The 21644-nt window shown below is 40.7% G+C and overlaps 1 protein-coding gene across 1 annotated transcript in view; it reads left to right on the forward strand.

Moving 5' to 3' along the window:
* The first annotated feature begins 4609 nt into the window (after nucleotides 1-4609).
* Nucleotides 4610-21644, forward strand: part of si:ch211-158d24.2 (multiple epidermal growth factor-like domains protein 9) — a 45778-nt gene continuing 28743 nt past the window's right edge. The window contains exons 1-2 of the mRNA XM_026187179.1: nucleotides 4610-5989; nucleotides 12801-13020. Of these exons, the coding sequence (XP_026042964.1) occupies nucleotides 5443-5989; nucleotides 12801-13020 (767 nt within the window). The 5' untranslated portion in view covers nucleotides 4610-5442. The remainder of the gene's footprint in view (nucleotides 5990-12800; nucleotides 13021-21644) is intronic.

The raw sequence follows: 21644 nt of genomic DNA on the forward strand, positions 1-21644 counted from the left end.
AAGCCCCAAGACCAGCCTCACCTCTTTTTTTTTTTTGTTTTAGGAATGTACTTACCAGTTACTGTACCTCCATCCATCCAATCCAAGAAAATTTGCCAGTAGCCCCTGGATGAATAAATAAACATGAGCTGTGCCTACTCGGTCCAGGAGCTTGCTGACCTGGGCCATGGGATAAGCGTCAAACTGTGAGACCTTGTTCACCTTACTGATACTCAGCACGTGATGAATGACTGTATATTTGCACAATTATTTCTTCTTTGCAGCACCTTTTCAACGACCTCCTGCTGCACACCACAGCTCTCTCCTCTGGGCCGCAGCAGCAGAGTGACAAACCATGCCCTGCCACAGCAACAGAGGAGAGCTGCCTCCATCCTCAAAGACCCCCACACACCCCCAACACAGACTGTTCACACTTCTGCCCTCGGGACGAAGGTTTAGAAGTGTGAAATCCAGAACATCCCGACTCCACAACTCCTTCTTCCCCACTGCTATCAGACTCTTGAACAGCTGACCTATTTTAACAGTAATAATAATTTTTTCACATCAGGTCATCTTACATATCAAACCAGCATATTAAGCTCATAGCTCTTTTGCACACAAATCTATTTAATACTTCAATTTTTGTCTCTATTTATTTATACTATTTGTATTTTATCTGTTCTAGTCCTATTTGTACATATTAACCGGCATCTGTGTGTGGACAGCAGAGAAAGAATTTCATTGCACAGAGAAATTATTTTCTTTGTACACATGACAATGCTTTGAATCTTTGAATCTTGAATTTTTTCTTAATCATGAACTATAAACATTGATGAGGTGCATCTTTTGACTTTGCCTTTATTATAGTTTTAGCATTTTGATGCTGTTAACAGTTACATACTGAGCAAATATGATGATAGCAGCTAACCTTTGCCATGCCCAGCTGGACCACAGACCTTTATGGCATTGTCAAAAGGAGCAGGAAGTGAATTCTGCATGGGACAAAACTCTTCATGTCATTATTTGTGCAGCTATTAAGGATTCTTCAGCGATACTTACCGTAAAAATAACTGTTTTGGCAGGTTTTTGGTGGAGTCTAATGGAGTATAAAACTGGGGCCCATATGTAAATCTGAACCCTTCACACACATAAGTCTTTCTAACTATCCCCTTTTCTGTTTTCAGACTATTTCTTCGTGAAATGAAGGGAAATTGTTGAAATTAGAATTTACTTAATCTTTATTTTCCAATTGAGGTGAATTGTTCTGGAGCTGGTTCCTTTTATCCAACTCAAACCTGTCAATTCATCTTAATACTGGGAATAATGTAAAATAAATCTCAGTTTAAGTCATACACCTTTTCTTAAGCACTGCTAAATGGTCATTTCCATCAGTAATGTTTTGAAACAACACTAATACTAAATAACATATTAATATTAAATAGTACCCTGAAGCACACTGAATTTCTTTGCATCATTTATTACACAATTTGCCCTGAGGATACTCTTGTGAAAGCTGAACTAGGGAAGACATAATAGAAGATATAGTACAAAAACAATGCACAGTGTATCGGCAACTGTAGCCCCAGTAACACACACCTGGGACATAAAATTAAAAATAAATCACAGGAACTCACAGGGAGAGAAAAAATTAGAGCTAACTTCACTGCAGAGATGGAGAAAGATGTAAGAAAAGAAAGGAGAAGGCAGGTATAGACTGCTAGGTGAAACTTGATAAACTGCACATTTAAAGATTATATGTGACGTCATTATTTTTAATCACATATTGGATCTGTATATGATGTGTTTTGATCAAATGTGTGTTTTTATTTTGTGAAACATCTTGCAAAACAAACTGAGTGTAGTAGTTTTGTGTTATTCAAGTGTTGCATGACAATTCTCTGTATCTTTTGCAGGATAAGCAGTTTGGCTTGGACACAGTAACATATAAAAATATTTCTGGTGAACACCTTCAAAATATTGTCAAATTACATGAATTGTTAAATATGGTTCTTTTTTTCATTTCTTTGTGTGTGTGTGTGTGTGTGTGTGTGTGTGTGTGTGTGTGTGTGTGTGTGTGTGTGTGTGCGCGCGCGCGCGTGCTTTCAGTATTTTTCCTTGGTGTAACGGATCATGTGTGTTGCTCACAGTATACACGTGTGCTACACTACCGTTTCTGAATATGGCCATATGATTCCGAGCTTTTCTAACAAACTGACTTGTTATCGCCCCATGAGGCCACTAGGGGGCAACAAACACTTGCCAATCATAAACTGACTACAAGAAATCAAGGGACCATACCCTTACTTCCTGTGGTGACCTTAAAATAAACGTCTAAACTTTTGCGTAGGCACAACCTAAACATAACGTGACTCCCCAATCCTTACTCCTCACCAGCCCCAAGAAAAGAGCAACAGCACAATACCATTTAAGATGCTAGAATCAGTTTCTTTGCTCTGGAAGTAGGCAATGCCAAAACATAAAAAAAAAAAACTTCTGTTGAGCTTCCACAACAGAAATTTTAAAAAAGACAGTTCTCTAATCTAGGCTCCCTATCAATGAACAAGAGGAACCAAAGGTAAACAAAAAAAAACAAACAAAAAACGACTCACTTCTGCTGAAATGTGCTGTGCTGTGGTGAAATATTCACAGTTCACTACTTAACAAAGATTATTTACAAAATCCTCTCAACAAACATTTCAGGAGTAAATATAAATAAATACATATTGGGTGATATCTTTTTCAGCTGTACTATTGTGCAGTTGATGGTTGCTTTTTGAGAAGTAACAGAGTGAATCCTCCTGCAGGAGCACTGCTCCAGCCCACACAGCACTGGCATCCACCTCGAGTTTAAGATGGCACATGAAATCTGGAGCAGCGAGGAGAGGAGCGCTGCAAAGGAGAGCGTTAGTATCATCAACAAATTACTTAACAAGTGTCAAGTGTGGAAAAACTACTTTTGCAAACAGATCTACAGCATATACAGTAATTGAACATTTGAATTCTTCTAATGTCTTGATGCATTCTCAATCATCCAGGTAAGTAAATCTCCAAAAGTTGATTCTGTTCATTTGGACGTAGCGTTTTCAGTGGGAGAAACGTTTCGTCACTCATCCAAGTAACTTCTTCAGTCTCAGCTGACTGCAGGTTTCCTCACTGAAGGAAACCAGTCCATTGTTCCTTCAGTGGGCTGGTTTCAGTCATTATGCAAATGTACTGTTTTTAAGATTGGGGAAACATGTAGTCGGCTGTGACTGAAGAAGTCACTTGGATAAGTGACGAAACGTTTCTCCCACTGAAAACGTTACGTTCAAATGAACAGAATCAACTTTTGGAGAATTCTTCTAACCAGTACCGGGCACTGTGAACAGCTAACAAATATGAGAAAACATCACGAATAAAGGGTTTTCTTAACTTTTTTTATTTTAAAAACTTGCTTGCTATAAAATCAACATGTGACGCATATGTGTAATACTGCAGATATTAACTGTATGTTTGAAGTGGCACGATGTCCATATTTTTAGGGAATATTTGGGTGGTTAAGGCAGTGCATGTTATTACTGATTTAATAATCAATTACTAAATCAATTAGTAATCAATTATGCTGCAGAATTTTTTTCATTCTACTTTTGAAGGCACATTTTTGTTGTTTCCTTAGAAAAATTAGGAATGAAAACTGATTGTAAAATGAATAAATTGACTCATAAATAACAATCTATAAAATATAAAGCTTTGCTTTTTTGTAGTGTCACAATAATTCCATTCCTGGTGGAATTCATTTCTATTTTATTTATATAAAATTGAACTAAAGTAGCTGGGTATCCTGCAGAGAGGTTTGCGGGGGCCACCCTCAGCTCAAAGGAAAACGGCACCTCATTTCCTAATGCATTTACCTCCATCCCAGAACTGTGTTTCTTTTTCTTTCTTGTAACTCTCTCTCAGCACAGGAACCATAGGATTCACAGGAGGACACTCTGCACCCTGAGTTTTTCCAGCTTTACTCTTTTATATTTTTAATAAACCAAACATCTTCTAAGTGGTCTGGTCTTTGTTAGTGGAACAAAAATGAAAATGTGTTGCTTGAATATAATTAATTTACATATTTGTTGTTGTTTTATAATAACAAGTGTCCTATAATTCTTACGGGTGAGTATTTTAATGCAACATTAAACCTGTCAGTGTGTTCTAGACAATTTCACCACATGCAAGATAGGTATTGCTGAAAACACGATGAAGAAAAACAGGTATGTAAAGATAATTATTTGTTTTTATAAATTTTTTAAAACAATACAATATTAAAACCGGACTCATTTTGATTATTATGCAATATAAAAACACATTTAAAGGAGCAGCATGCTCTGACTATAGCTCTCCCCACATCACATCTGCTGGATAACAACACTGAAGACCTGACAAACCATCTTCTTGGTAGAAGGCTTGTACAGCTTTCATTGTGGGTTTTTTTTTTAACCATGACTAGGTGATGGTTACGCTGCGTTTAAATGTTTGATGGACTCACACGTTTTTATTAGCAAAGCCTTAGCACGGTCCCATTCGCTCATAGCCTTGCTGTCCCATTTTGGGTAAATGAGAAAACTAAAAACGGAAAAATGGTATTACTGCTTTAGTTGTTGTACATGTAGTACATTAAGCTTGCCCGCTGTTTAACCCGTGATCTTTTGCAGCCTGCGCTTTCCATGGTCAGCTTCCTGTTTGATGCTTGGCCCAAATATGCCACCATGTCACTGGTGAGGACATGGAATATGGATTATGCGGTTTCACAACCAGGGTTTAGCAAAAACGTGTTCGTTTTCACATACGTCAGGAGAGAAAATACCCATGATCCACTCAAACTTATGCACCTTTATTTCACACAGAGCTTTTTATTAAGCTGTAGATTGCGTTTCAGGAAGAGTAGCTCCAGGAAATTTTTTAATGATGCTAGTAAATTTTATGACAGTTAATGCGTGTGGTGTTATTAAGAGCAAGGCAATAATTGGACCTTTAGGCCAGCAATTATTGGAAATTTCCATACCTAAGCGGGCGCATACTGAGGTGTAAAATGGGACAAAAAATAATAAACTTATATTTGCCACATTATTTTTACAAAGTACCCTATCAATACAAAAAATTCATGAATGGAAACCGGTTATAATTTTCGGGGAGGCTGAGACACTTGATAATTTACAACTTATTGTCTGCGGCGTGAAAAAGGGACTATCCAATCAACGAGCGATCGAGTGCCCCGTGGGCATTTTTCCTGGGCTCCCATTGGCTCACTGGTACGTCGATCTGAGGAACGGCTCGCGCTAGGTTGCAGCGCAGGTGAAGTGTTGACGGTGGTTCATAGGGCAACAAACAGCAGTGTACGCCGCCGGGAGACATCAATGTTGGAGTACACGTCCATTCAGGGAACGGTCTGAGGAAGACCATTACTGGGGCTTACATGGAGAGCTGAGGCTGAACATGACGTTAACGTCCTTAATGATGTACATATCTCTGCTTTTACTATTTATTTTGTATGTATATAGTGGGTTTTCTGAAGCTGCGCCCCGCATCAGTACCTACGATGCGTCGTCTATCTCCGGGAAAAGCGGCTCAGCCTCCGATGCCTGGGATACCTTCCGCAACGACATGCTTCGCAGTTTACCAGAGAGCTGGTTCACTCTCTCGCCTTCAGCCGGACTCGCACCGTTGCCGACTATTGTTTCAGCCGATCCTTCCACCACCACCACGGCCATCTCCAAAACGCCAACCACGGACCCGACACCCACCCCCACCAGCACAATTCACGCCCCTGATGTTGGAATAATCCCATACACTAAAGAACAAACAACACCGTTTTCCAGGCTAACCGGCGTGCGCAAGCGGTCCGCCGACGCGCGAACATCCCTCTTCACTCCGGAGAAAATGCTGCAGACCTTGGTGTCCATGGTTTCCCAGCGCACGGCCAACGATGCCTGGGCTGCGGATAATATCGACACATCTGTTACCTCAGTGGAGAGCAGCCAGGGTGAGTCCTGTGAAGCAGGAACCTTTGCAGATTTAACGTTTGTGTTGCGCAGTCACATCAGTAGGCTCGGATGGTGGCTCCGTGGGTTTGACGCATCCACCGAATTAACCAGATTGCAACAATGGGCAGACGCCTCAGAGTGCATAGTGTGCCCCTTTGAAAATAAGCAAGAGCCTAGATGCTTCCCCTGCACAGCTCCGTTCTAACATAGGGTTTCATTTTTTAATTATTATTATTTTAGGACGAGTGTGACATATATTACGTTGTTGGGGTTGGGTGTGGGGGGCTTGAGGGGCTTGAGGGGGTGTGTAATCCTGTTGTTGTTCACTCAGTTTCTCCAATTCACAGAGAATTCATCCAAGCCTTGATTCTGTATAGTCAGAGCAGCCATGTTTGCAGCTGACAGGGAATACGCTGCTCATATAGCTGCTTCATCTTCTCCATTGTTGTTTGCTTGGCATATTCAGAACAAGGCCATCCAAGCAAAATGGCTAGGCAGGCCAAGCCATGAATGAGCAATGACAGTGGGGGAGTCTGCCCCCTCCTCCTCCTCCTCTCACACCTCACACACATCTCAGCATCCATGGTGTTGTTCTCCAGTCTGCCACAAATACCGCACAAATGTCCAAAATTCACCTTCAGCAGATGGTGTGTCTTCGTGCTTTGGCTTTCTTTTGCCCTTATCCTGTTGTAACCACATAAAAATGGTTTTTATGTGTTCTTGTTCAACACTGTCTATTCCCTTTTTGTCTGTAAAAGCTTCATCCCCTATCTCCCCGGGCCACACTGTGTTCTGCTTGTAGCTTTATAGAGCACTACACACACCAACACGTACACACACAGTTGCACACCTCCTGAACCTAAGTGTAAAATTCAGGCTACTGTATTTGAATGATATTGGCTTCCCCACACCAGGGGGTCCAATCTAGTCATGTTTTTTTTACAGTGACCCCTTTGTTCTCCTCACTGTGTCCTACCTGACTGTCAGCATTAATCCTAGTGATGGTGGCGGATTAAGAAAGCTGGTTGTGGTGTACTGCAGCCATAAATGGCTATTGAGAAATCTCCAGATTTGACTGGTTTGGGAGGAAAGAAGTAAAGCTTGGGTTCTGGTTGAACTCCTGGTAGATGGGCCATTAAAGATGCACAAATGTTCAGTGGAACATTGTTAAAGAACATCTTCCATTTTGACTGTTTCGAGTTTGATTTTGGCTTAACCTTATAACAGAAGTAGCATTATGCTAAAATATACATAAGAGGCCTAATTTGAGAGGCAACATGTTTTAGTTTCTGAAAGTGGCATATATCTAAAATACAAACTAACTCTGCTGCCAAGTGGATCACCGTTGACCTGGTGGATGCTCAGAGGTTATTTCTTGGTGCTGGATCACAACTGTATTCCAGAAATGAACACAAGCACAATATTCCCCAGCTCTGACCTGTTATGTTATGGAAATGGAATCCCTCAAGGTGTTCATCTGTGTTGTCAGGTACCTGCATGTTAGCAGGGGATCCTGTGGGAGCTTAGAGGCCACATAAACACCCTGGAGTCTTTGTCTTGTTCGTCAAGCCAAGAGGCTGCCACCATCAGGAAGTGCTTTTTCAACAGGGGGTGGAGGCATGGGGGTCTGCTTGGTCTGCAACAGTGTTTACGCGAGTGGCCCTTTACAAAGTAACATCCACATCAGCATTATCCATTTCACATGTAAGTAGTTTTACTGTTATAGTTAGCTGTGAGTATCTATAAGTCTATAACATGGCACATAAACAAGAAAAAATTCTATTGATACTGATTAAACGTTATCAAAAAAACAGTTTTCGAGTTTATTTTTCTTTTCATAATATGTAAGTAATAAATATGTAAGTCTGTTTGGGCCATAAGCATTCTGGTTGGACAAAATAAGCTTTTGAATTGGTTTACCTTATTTTCTGTCATATGCACACTGTCACAATGGTGGATGCTCACATTAAAAAGGAATGATTGTTCAAATAATGAGGTTAATGTACCTACAAGTAATCCCTATCAGCTAAAAGCTCAGGCTACAGCTCTAAACACTGAGTTTCAGGCTGTTTTTTGTGCTCTTGGTTATATAGAGGTAATATCCCTAATATGGTCAGCTCTCGCTATGAGCACAAAAGTGAACAGACAGTCGCTAGTAAAGCAGAATGAAACAAACAGCTTTGTCTCTGTCAAAAGGCGAACTGAGGAGGTGAGCCAGGGCCTAGTATATGTTAACTAAGAATGGTTTTCTTGCTCTAGTAGAGTTCAAGGATTGAAGTATGGAGCTAGAAATAAATGAGTGAGCAACAAAGTTAAAATGTTGAACTTTGGCTGGGATCACAGAAGCCCCACCCACCTGCTGTTCAGACCTTCTGTTCATAATTGACAGCCAATAAGAAAAAAAAGTTAGCCCAAAGAGGAAAAACAGGTTCTGCACGCGAGCAGATAAATAAAGATTTTTGAACTGCGATTCATGCAAATATACTCTACCAGAGTGCAGGAAGTGTTCAGTCAAAATGCAGCATATTTACCAAACTGCTTCCTGGATCCTTTTTCATGTTAGTGAGGCATTTAGTCATTTCTCCTTTTAAGTCATTTGATCCACTTTGTTACGTGAACCGTGAGGTCAAAATGAAACACATGGCCACGTGTCAGGTCATAAATGGAAACTTCAGCTGGCCTTGTTTAGATTTGTAACTTCAAAACCCCCCAAACTCTCTATTCTTGTAGCGTGAAGGCCACTCACACGACATCATCACATCATTCGGGATAACGCCTCGCTCGGCTACCTCAGTAGATTCTCTTCCAGGGCAGAGGCCCCATAGACCAATACCATGTGGTGTTTTTCCACAGCTTTACTTTGCAAAGTCTCCCAGTGCTTCATGGAAGATAATGCGTTTTGACTCTCCAAACAAATCTCAAAGCACAATGATTGTTTTCACCATAGCAAGCTCTAAATTAGGCAGGACAGGAGGCAGTTGTTTTGTTTTTCTTTTTCTTTTTTCATGGCGAGCAGTCTACCACTGTCTGTTCCTGAATACCAGCAGCCATGCTGTCACAACCCTTTACAGCAAGTTAAATAGGAGAAAGATGAACTCTTGCTTCGGTTCCTCCTCACCTTCTCTTCCTCGCTGCACGCAGTTCCAGTGCAATCTAAATCAAACTTGCTGCCGCGGCCTCACAGAATCATCTCACACCTAGCGGAAGCTGGGTTTTAAGAATGAACTTTGTGCGTGTGTTAGGGGTGATGCATTCACTGGATCGCACACATTTTCAGGCGTGATCAGAACTGACAGTTCCTATGCGGACATTGCTGTAGCAAAGGCCCAGACTGTATATTCAACAAGCTTGCGTAACCACAGGCCTTTATTAGTTACATAAAACTCCAAGCAGCAGTGGCAGACGAGTATAATCTGAGTAGGACGCCTGAGCGGGAATGCATTAAAATTTAGCTGTCCTTTCCTCTCTTAATGTTAGTTGAGATATTGTGTGCACACCACATATAAAAACATGCTGTTCTGCTCTCTTATTTGTCTGTTTTCTTTGTCTCACTGCTGAGCACAGAATGGAGACACACAGTCGAGCCTTCAGTTGCCACACCTAGCCTGAGATCAGATGAATAATAGATTGGCACTCTGTGGATTCATCCACATGTCTGTCATTACATCCTCCATATGCAGCACAGTTGCACACTTATCTCTAGACTGTCTAGAGTCTCCATGAGATGGGAATCTTGTTATTTGTTTTTTTGAAGCATAAGTGAATTGTGCTTTCAACAAAACAGAAACCAGCCAAAGAAAGACAAGGTTTCATTTGAAAAATCTGGATGAGCAAAGTGTAACTTTGTGCACTTCTTTAGCACAACACAGTGGGCAGCTCCTAGACACAGATGATATTAGTGGACTGTGGTTCGATTGTGCAGCTTAAAGTGAACGATGGTGGAAGCCAGGGCAGCACCTAGTGTCTTCATTTCTGGGCATGCTCACATTTGGTCCATTTTCAAATTAAATTTCTCTTCCACTACCAGTTCCAAAGTTTCCAGATTCAGTAAATGTGTAAGGCAGGTGTCTGTGTAATGTTGGGCTAAACTGGTTTATGACAAATGCTAGCATAAAGACTTCGCTCTTTACAAACACAGTGCATCACGCCGATTCCATTAGCTGTGGAATGCTGCAATGACAGTGACAGCATGATCAGCTATAAAAAGGCTTAAAACATTAGGTCAAATGTTTGAACTGAGATGAGTGAAATTCTGGGTTTTCTGTTCCAGGAAAAACTGAATCAGTCACCATGGTAACAGACTCTGTAAACTTCAAAGTCTCAATTTCTTCCTCACTCTTCCCCTCTTGCTGCACCTGATCCACCTGTGTGATGCCACATTTCCTCATTCATAAAGTTGCTGTAAAAGCATAATTCATTTTACAAACACTTAGATGTTAGTGTGCTTTTTTAATTAACATGAGTGCTATGACATTCACTCAGTTGTCAGTATATAAGGACAGAGTTATTATCTACTCGGAATATTAAATAAATTTTAGTCTCCATCCTGCTAACTCTGACTCTGTAGGCAGTAATGGAGCTATCAGAGTGACAGCCTGTTTTTGTCCACTGCAAACATCTATTGAGCCTTACTGTAGCAATCACTATTTAAAGAAAAGGGTCTTTAGACAGAGAAGACTGATCAATGATGAATAACTTGTCATATAGTAAATGGTAATAGTCATAAAAAATGCCTGTCACAGCTGGGATCTTTGAGATAAGGCTCTATAATACAACTAAATGAGTTTTTGAAGTCCGATCTGACATTCCGCGTTAAAAATTTGTTCACAGATTGACATTCAGTCATGAAATGATGTCAAACAACATTTTGAAAGGTACATGGTCTGAAATTCAGTCTGAACATGTCTCAGTGGGTTTTTACAAACACTTGCATGGGTTAGGCCAAGTGCAAGTGGCGTCCTCACATTGACATCCAAAATGGATATGGATCACGGATTCTGACTGAGTCAGGCCCGGATCTTTGGTTCTCATCATTTCTTAGCTCCTCTGATTAGATCCATTCATAATGGCTTACTCCCTGGCACAATCTGTGCTCCTTATTTAAAATGGCTGATCCCCCAAGACTGTATTGAAGTATTGAAGTAAAATCATGTTTAGCTTTACTAATAGTACTTTTCCAAGTCTTTATTCAATGCAAGCTCCACGGAAAGTAACGTACAGCATCTCTGTTATGACTGTAAGAGAGCCATCATTTGTAAGGGAAGCTGCTGTTAGATCAGGTTAACAAGGGAACATAAAAGCTGAGTTTTTCTGTAAATCTCATTAAGGGGTTTTTATTCAGTAGTGGGGAAAATAAAAAAATAAAAAAATTGTATTTTTAAAAAAAGTGAGGTTGTTATAGTACTCCAGTAGATTTAATTTTTACTGAATAAATATTGAAAAAACAAAATGATCTTTTGCTATCTGGGTAATTAACAGCAGGTCTATCAGTAAACTGTGATCTGTTTCTTCATATTTTAATCCTCCGTTTCTGACTCCTACAGTTTGAATAATTAGATTCACAAATCAAACCTAAATTAGGGTTCCAGCTTCATCTAATGACACTTCAAGTTGGGTAAAAGATGCCAGCAGACATTTATTTTTTTGTATCTATTTTTTTTTTTTTTTAAATTAAACATTCATACTTATTATGAAGATGACATAGTATCTCAAGATGATTATAATTACTCCTCTTCCTTGCTGTGATTTCAGGTAAATATCATAGTCAGTACTGACATGTGTTCATTTCTCTCAGGCCACCGGATTACAAATGCAGATTGTCCTTTCCACATTCATGCATGTGCAGCTGAATGTGCGCATGAACATGCTCTGAAATGACTGAACTTGCTCTGATCAGCTGGTCTGGAACAGGGAACTCAGTTACAGATTAGAGTTAATCAACTCAGAGTTTACTTTTACACTCAGAGTTTGTTGAAGGTTCTTCGTGGGGTAGGGCTCAAGTCACTGGTGACCTATCTAGGGTCATGGAGAGGGTGTGGTGTAACTTTAGAGACCTCCAAATGCAAAAAGTTTCACTTTAAGTGTTATTTTTAATAAATTGCATGCTCAAACAAATGTTTTGTCTCACTCCCATTTCTCCTTGTTCCATGTTAAAGCTTGGTTCCAAGCTTGTTAGAACCTCGTTAAGATCCAACCGTACAAAATATGATATTTTTTTTGTTGTTGCCATTTTTCAAGCGCTTTAACCTTTTGATCGGGACTGTATAGATCTGCTAGCGGTTGTCACAGTTGTGGGACACATAACTGTGGTATCCAAGGAAATGGCAAAGACACTTGTTGCCGATGGGAGAGGTTTGCTGTGTAAGATATGGTTAACATTGTGAAAGGATGTATTTTAACCCAAACCGCAATGTTTTTTGTTTTTTTTACCTAATCCCAACAAAGTAGTTTGTTGCTAGACCTAAACAAACAGGGAGTGAAAAGGAGAAAGTGTTGAACAAGCAGGGTGAAACCAGGGTAAAAAAAAATAAAATTATAGATGAAAAGTTGAATGGTTTATGACTTTGAAGGAAACATATGCATTTTCATCTTTAAGGGTCACAACAAAAAGGTTTTAAAATCCCTGTTTTGCACATTACACAAGTCACTGCTTGTTGCATTTGAAATGTTTTGTTGTGAAATAATATTTGTGAAATAAACAATGTTCATCATTGTGTAGTGTGGTCAGTACTGACCTGCTTTCACTACTGTTGTCCTTCATGCGTTATTTACATTTTTTTTTGTCTTTCCTGTTTTTTTGTCACACCCCAGCCACCACTCACTCAGAGATCCTTTGTAACTGCAGCAGTGACTTTGAGGGGATTTCACATCCCGACGACTGTGACAAGAGCACCGGTCAGTGTTCGTGTGTGAAGGGCTACACTGGTCTGCAGTGTGAGGACTGCGAGGAGGATTACTTCACAAATGGCACCAGTGGCTGCCAGCCCTGTTCCTGCGACTCATACGGTGCAGTGAACCACCTCTGTGACAGGTAAGGCTGCTTTTTCAGTTTCCCCGCGAGGGCAGCCTCTGGCAAAAAAGTCAGTTTGTTTTGTCAACACAACTGAAGAGAGACAACTCATTTCTGTGCTGTGTCTCACTAGTAAATCAGATAAGCTTTGTTTACATATTTACTGCTTTTCTGACTAACTGTGGTATAAAACGCACATGTCAACTGTATCTCTGTATAGAATGTAAGGGGGGCTGTATTTTAGCATTTTTTCAGCTTGTTTTGGTTCAGCCTTACTGCTTGCTCCAACAGTGACCAGCAGAAATAGATGTTTACATTGCCCAGAACCACATTGCTAGTATTTATCAGGTAAAGTTGGGTATTTTGTTAACTGGTGAAGGACAAAACAGAGAGAGTCAATTCTGAAGCTGTTTTGGTGTTAAACATGGTTTCTTGACTGTTGTGTGTATAAACAGGCAACAACTCTGGTGGATTTGGCATAAAAATGCAGAGCCAGATAAGCAAGTTAATTATTATTTTTTCCCTGTATACATAATCACAGCCTAGACTTTCAGGTAAGGGCAGAAGCGGCTGTTGATCAGAAGGTACAGTGGTTGGTTGACCTACTGTTAACCCACGGTCAGTGTCTGGATCTTCCAGCGTGTTTCAAAGTGAAGTTGCCCCTATGTGTCCATCAGAGTGCGAGTGTGTCCTTCTTGGATGAAGTGCTTATAAGACATAGAATGAAAGCATTGTATGAATGTGGATGGCAGGAAGATTGTAGTAGAAAGCTCTTTAAGCGCTCAGATTGTATGGGCCAGTCCACTTGATCATTAGCCAATGGCATGACTTTGTATTTTGATAAGTAGGGTGAGCCTTTTTTCTTTTTCTTTGTATTGTCCTGGAAAATTGGGAAAGAAAGTTCTATAGGTGAGCAATAAAGCTGTACCCACCTTTTCAGGCATAGCATCCTGGATTTTATTTAGCTGCCTAAAAGAGACTTGCAGGTATTACAAGGCTGGAAAGTGTCAGGTGTCGCTGTGTGCAGGCAGGAGTAGTGGACCCAAAGTGCAGACTCACGGCAGGCAAAAGTGTATTTCAAAACTCAGCTTTTAATGCTGGATGGCAAAACGTAACAAAAGTCCAAATGAACTTACATAAGCAAGCAGGCAGCCAGACCACACAGCATATATGAGGGTAGATCACAACACTGACACAGAGAAACACAGGGCTTAAATACACAGAGGGAGCAATCAGGGAATGGGTAACAGGAGGGAAACACAGCTGGGGCAAATCAGGCCTAACGAGACAAGGGGAAGCGAAACCAGATATATTAACATAAGACATGGACCTTCAAAGTAAAACAGGAAACATAACACAGACTGAACTTAGAGACACAGACTCACAGGCAGGCACTACAACAGAGGGAACAGAGACGTGGGACCAGGGCAGACAGACACTGACTGGACATGGGGATATCACAGACAGGGGAGACAGCAACTAAGGATTACACAGAGACATAAACCATAAGAAAGAACTCTAACAAAGAAACCAAAGACTAGAAAAGATAAATAATATAATAAACTCAAACCTCTGGGTCAACGACCCAGGCATCCTAACACAAATGCTATTTATGGTCTCCTCACAACAATGATAAGTAAAATAAACTGGGCCAATATGGCATGTTTGTTAATACAGGGATACACATGTACAGGGATAACTCAGCCAGTTAATGCGAGACAAATCCAGCTGCTCATTAAAGATTTCTGGTTTGATCAGAAAATAAAACATTGGTCCATACACCTGAAAGCCCCAAAAACGCAGTGTGAATTCTGTCTCGAGTCTACGGATGTATCCGTGTATTTCCGTGGTGCTGATGCTGCGCTGAGTGGACAGCTCCTGAAGCTTTTGAAGTGTCGGAATATGGAAAGCTAACAACATCCCTCTCACCAGTAGGCTAAGTTATTTTTAGCCAATTACAAGTTGAATCTGGTAGTTGGGGTTGTTGGTTAAGATACCGTCATTAAGAAGCGGCACAACTAATGTGTCTATGCGAGCTATTTTGCGATGTGCACCGCTGGCCTGGCCATTTATTTTTTAATGCGCCTTCTCAGATTAATTCACTGCGTGTCGTGCCCAGGGCTGGACTGGGACAAAAAATTGGCCCGGGCATTTTGACTACAGACCGGCCCACCAGGTATTAAAGCCATAAAGCCTTTGGATGAAAACAAACGCGATTGTGACAGTGATGTACAGTCTTGTTGGTATATGTATGATTTCTATTCATTTTACGTCAGATAAAAACTTTGGTTGTAAGCTTCAGATAATTATTTAATAACAGCCAGACATTTTAAATGAAAATAAGAAAGTATTTCTTTGTGCCCCCCTTTCCCTGTTAATGCCCTACCTGGCCCCCTGGCAACACTTTGCTAGACCCCTGCACAGTTACCAGCTGTCAGCTACTTGGTGTTATTTGTCTCTCAGAAACAGTTCATAACTTCCATTCAACTCATTCATGTCACCTAAAAGGTAAACCTGTTTCTCCATCACCTGTTCAGCTCTGATGATTCAGTAAGGACATCTCCGGGTTTCATCTTCATGTTTCCCTCTCACCAGATAACCAAACCGATATCATGACCAGCAGCTTTTACAGCTGTGGCTCCAGCAAACATCAGCTGATACTAGAAATTAATATTAAATAAATTCTAACAACAGCTGATCAAGCTTAAACGTGCTGCTGTTGTTTAGCGCAACATTCGGCGGTTTCCTCTTTCTGGCGCAAAGTGGGCGATAAACAAAGAAGAGAGAAAAGCCAATCAGCTGATCATTGATCAGTTTCATGATTGAAGTAGCAACAGGAGAGAGAGGGGAGAGAAGAGGCAGCTGTGCAGCGTAACGACAGAATAACTCCAGCTTTGTGTCTTTTTCCATTCTAGCTGAAGTACGGGACAAACTGTTCCTTTTCAGCTCAATACGAAACTCGTAATATTTTTCTCTGAATGCGGGACGAATGCGGGTTGGCGACTCTACTAACTAACCTTATGAATAAAATAAAGTTCGCTACAACAATGCTGATGAAAACTCTGTCATGCTAGCTAGTACGCAGTACGAGTTATTGTAACTGACTGTAAAAAGTCAGCACAACGAAAATAAACTACACCTAAACTTGATTTATATCTGACCCAGATAGACTGCAGGTCATAACTTCTTACCTGAAGTTCAGTTCACCTGACACTCGGACCGGTGCTGCCTTGGGTCTCTGCTCCTCCTGCCTCCCTTTTCCCTGTGGAAGCTCCGCCATAGCCACCACCAAACAACTGAGTTATTTTTACACACCGGCCAGTATCTGGCCAATCCACCACCTTTCATTTTTTATACCCTTACAAAAGAAAAAAAAAATCATCGGCCCACCGAGCATGCCCGAGTATGCCCGATGGCCAGTCCAGCTATGGTCGTGCCATCAGTTAGCCCTTCTTAGGGTGCTTAGTCTAGACTGTTGTAGGCAAGCTGTCTTTTAATCTCTTAGTAGTTAAGTAAAATATTTTTTCTGGGTTCTTGGAGGTCATTCCAGAGCCTGTTTTGGATGTTGGCTTCCTTTTGTTCCATTCTCTGTCAAGATATTCCCACACTACTTCAATAATGGTAAATGGTCTGTATTTGTATAACGCTTTACTTGGTCCTAAGGACCCCAAAGCGCTTTACACTATACACAATCATCCACCTACCCAACTCATTTCTGTGCTGTGTCTCACTAGTAAATCAGATAAGCTTTGTTTACATATTTACTGCTTTTCTGACTAACTGTGGTATAAAACGCACATGTCAACTGTATCTCTGTATAGAATGTAAGGGGGGCTGTATTTTAGCATTTTTTCAGCTTGTTTTGGTTCAGCCTTACTGCTTGCTCCAACAGTGACCAGCAGAAATAGATGTTTACATTGCCCAGAACCACATTGCTAGTATTTATCAGGTAAAGTTGAGTATTTTGTTAACTGGTGAAGGACAAAACAGAGAGAGTCAATTCTGAAGCTGTTTTGGTGTTAAACATGGTTTCTTGACTGTTGTGTGTATAAACAGGCAACAACTCTGGTGGATTTGGCATAAAAATGCAGAGCCAGATAAGCAAGTTAATTATTATTTTTTCCCTGTATACATAATCACAGCCTAGACTTTCAGGTAAGGGCAGAAGTGGCTGTTGATCAGAAGGTACAGTGGTTGGTTGACCTACTGTTAACCCACGGTCAGTGTCTGGATCTTCCAGCGTGTTTCAAAGTGAAGTTGCCCCTATGTGTCCATCAGAGTGCAAGTGTGTCCTTCTTGGATGAAGTGCTTATAAGACATAGAATGAAAGCATTGTATGAATGTGGATGGCAGGAAGATTGTAGTAGAAAGCTCTTTAAGCGCTCAGATTGTATGGGCCAGTCCACTTGATCATTAGCCAATGGCATGACTTTGTATTTTGATAAGTAGGGTGAGCCTTTTTTCTTTTTCGTTGTATTGTCCTGGAAAATTGGGAAATGGGTGCAGTGATCAGTTAAAACGTGCAAACATAAATGGAAATACAGTGTATAAGGTAAAGCGTGAAAGTCTAGACCAGGGGTAGGCAACCTTTCTGATGAGTGCCATCTAAAATTTCCTCAGAAGCCAGTGTGCCATATGATTGCATTAGCAATAAATTTAATAACGCTCTATATTAACAGTTACACACTATATAGAACCACTTTATAGAATTATATTTGTTTGCAGATGCTGGCAGCTATCAGCGAATAGTTATCAGCTATTTTGAAACAAAAAAAAAAAGACACTTTTTATCCATAACAGCAAATGAACTGTACAACAGAAAATACAAATTGTCATGAACAGCTGTGTGCAGGCAGGAGTAGTGGACCCAAAGTGCAGACTCACGGTAGGCAAAAGTGTATTTCAAAACTCAGCTTTTAATGCTGGATGGCAAAACGTAACAAAAATCCAAATAAACTTACATAAGCAAGCAGGCAGCCAGACCACACAGCATATATGAGGGTAGATCACAACACTGACACAGAGAAACACAGGGCTTAAATACACAGAGGGAGCAATCAGGGAATGGGTAACAGGAGGGAAACACAGCTGGGGCAGCTCTTCTCTCCACACACACATTCACACACTGGTGATGACAGCCGCCCTGGGGCGCACTGACAGAGGCAAGGCTGCCGGACACTGGCACCACCGGGCCCTCTCACCACCACCAGTAGGCAACGGGTGAAATGTCTTGCCCAAGGACACAACGACCGAGACTGTCGGAGCCAGGGCTCAAACCGGCAACCTTCCGATTACAAGACGAATGCGCAACTCTTGAGCCATGATTGCCCCTACTAATGTTTCTAATGTTTAGATTTAGACTCTGGCGAGGCCAGTCGATGACTGATAGTGTTTCATTGTGTGTTTTTTCTATCCAGGTATCCCTTTACTGCATTGGTGGTGTGTGTGGGATCATTGTCATGATGAAAAATTAATCTGTTACTGTTCAGATTTTTCCTAGATTGTGTTCCATGGTGCATCAAAATCGAATGGGTTTTTCTCCCACTCCCAATGCTACAGCCTGAAATGCAGCCACAAGCCACGGCAGAGCCTCCGCATGTTTTTAAAATGGCTGCAAACACTCACTGCTGTACCTCTGTCCTACTTCAAAAATGTAAAATTTGGATTCATTATTCCAGAAGACCTGTTCCCACTGATGTTCAGTGTTCAAAGAAAAACCTGAGAACAACCTTCAGAAAGACTGGAGAACTATTGCTCAAAAAATGAATTCTGACACCATGGAAGCCAATTTGGGACTAATGCTAATAAATTTTAGGACATGATTACACCTGAAAATGACCTCAAGCTTTTGTTTGAATTCTGGAGGGAAAAAAAAGGTTTCACCCATTTTGGATAAGAGAAATATTACGACTGGTCAGTTCTTAACAGTAAAATCAATAAAACGAAGACATCATTCGGGCTTTCCTTTAACACTGGCTCAGTCACTGGCTTAACTTGAATTTGAACATGTTTTGCATAAAGGGCTTAGCGACAGCACTGATTTGCACGTGAGTTAACGACAGTGACTGCATTTAACCACCAGTTTGTCGAACACAGGGTGACTGTAGCTCAGGAGGTAGACCAGGATATCTACTAATCAGAAGGTAATCAGAATTGTTGCTGGTTTGATCCCTGCCTGCATACCAAATATCCTTGGCCAAGATATTGCAAATTGCCCTCTGACACATCCATCAGACTGAATGTTGGACAGAAAAAAGTGCTTGTATGAACTGGTGTAAATGGGTGAATAAGACATGTTGTATGAAGCGTTTCGATTGCTGAGGTTGAGTAGAGAAGCACTATCTAAGATTCTAATTGTGTCACTGTGATCTAAACTCTGAAACAAATCCTCTTTATGAGGCTACTGAGATTTACTTTGAGCCTCCATGAACCCTTTCAGGTATTTTTATCATGTAGACCAGCTGTACACATTTTGTATAGAGTGGGTTATCAGGACAAAGGCTCTGATTTGTAATGTACCTGCAAATTGGCTACAGCATTTTAAAGGAGTCTTAACTTTAGCTCCAAAACTGCTGTGACACACCAAGCTTGAACAGACTGCCTGCTGTGAATTAGTGTTTGTTATCTCTAAAGATGGGGCCGAGATGTTCAAGGGATCAGCTGTGCTCAGACACGGTGTTCATTCGCAGTCATTATTCTGCTCATTGATCCAGGTTGTCTTGCTGCAGGCCTCCTGGAAGATGTCAAAATGTTACCCACCCCGGTTACTTCTCAAATCCAGTCAAAGAACACATAACAGCTCTTGTACACAGCCTTTCTACAGTCACAAGAACAGACTGGGAAAAGAAGCTGCGTGTGTGGGTTAGGAATGCGGTAAAAATAGCGGCTGTACTTTCTGCCTCTAGCCATGAAAAGGAAAGCTGCTGTTTAGAAGCTTGAGTCAGTGTCCGCAGCGTGTGGAGGATTTGTTTTGTCATGCCCCGAGAAACATGTTACTCACCTGAACTAAATCCTGCTGGGTGGAGTCCTGTGATGCAACTACAGGATGTGTTTTTCATGCTGATTGAGATTTTGCGTGCACAGCACTTTCAAATGATGGTAAAGGTGGAGGCAAGAAGGTTATTTTGGGGCTCTGGGCTTTCACACAGCGCCTGGCCTCTGATAACCATCCCGGCCTAGCCTAGCCTCATTCAGGAGCTTAGCATTGTAACTTATCCAGATTAACCAGCTTTCAGACCCCCTGGCCTGCTGCTTTAGGTTTCTTTCCCATTAAGTAATGAGCTGAAGTAAAGGCAGTCTGTGCTGTGGTCATGTTCACTGAAATCACAGTGATAACAGCAGAAATTATACCAAGATTTCAAAGAATTAGTTCAGGAATTACTGACCTGGTCAAGAAGCTGGGGAGGAGTAGTTACCTTTAGGCATGGAACATGATGAGTTTCACTCCTGACAGTCATCTCATCACACCTGTAAAGTTCCTCCTACTCTCTGTCATTAACGTTGCATATTCAACCAAAGCAAGAATATAAACTGGAACATTTTAGAGAATTTACTTAATTCTGTCAGAAGATTCACTAAGAGCCCTCTTTCACATAGTCTGACATAAAGACTGGAAATGGGCTGAAAACAGTTAAACATTTCACATCTTAAGACTGCGGATTATATGACTTTGTTTATATCAAACAAGTGTTTGATATTTTAAGTGTTGCTTAAAATATTGTTGGATGAATTTTCTTACACAAGTAGGACTGTCTGCTTGCTCTTCGGAGCTGAACAGAATGCACAGCCGCATTTCCACAAGAATTAAGCTCTTAGCCCCAGAACTGCTGAAGAAAAAAATAGTATTAGAACATTTTTCTGTGCTAATGAAGTATTCAACTACAACTCTTAAATGGTTGTGCCTAAAAAAGTTAAAAATACAAATTTCCTGAAACTTTTGGACTGACAGTGGGTTAATTAAGGCCAGGCAGGAATAATTTGCAACTATGACAATGGCAGAAAGCTCACAAGCCAACTCTACTAGAGTGACAGAGCAAGTTACACCCTTAGGAATAAGAGAGTTTGGCTGTTTGGAAAAAAAAAATTGGTCAGTATAACCAAACCAAAACCTTTACTGTACTTGTTGAGTTGGAATCTATTTCTTTTTAAATATGAAATGGGAAATGGTGAAACCTTGCTAAGGAAGATGTAAATTGTTAATGTTTCTTCTACATAACTTAACAATGAATAAAATGTATAGATTATGTAGATTATGTATGTCTGTTTCTCTACATAAAGATTTCAAAAACATGGCATGTGATTATGCATCAACATATTGTTCCTGTGTTGTTGGCATAATGTGATATTTAGAAGGTTGGAAACTAACAATGCTGCTTCCTAAAATGTCTGTGTACAGTTTTTAGCTAATAGCTTTTTTGGGAATTGCATTGTTGGTGCAAAACTGTCTGTCAAACTGTTATTTTTGGCATTTTTCATAGATTCAGCTTGTGAAGTGATAACATATTGTGTTTTTGTGACAAGTTGCTAGTAATTAAGTTCCCTTTAATTGGGTCTTTGCTCAGTTATTTTTCAAGTGCAGATACAGCACTGTTTCATCCCCTAGGTTAGCTGCCTTTTTTATGATTGAATGATTTATAGGTCAGTGT

The sequence above is a fragment of the Astatotilapia calliptera genome, chromosome 12 (genome assembly GCF_900246225.1).
Source record: "Astatotilapia calliptera chromosome 12, fAstCal1.2, whole genome shotgun sequence".
NCBI classification, from domain to species: domain Eukaryota; kingdom Metazoa; phylum Chordata; class Actinopteri; order Cichliformes; family Cichlidae; genus Astatotilapia; species Astatotilapia calliptera.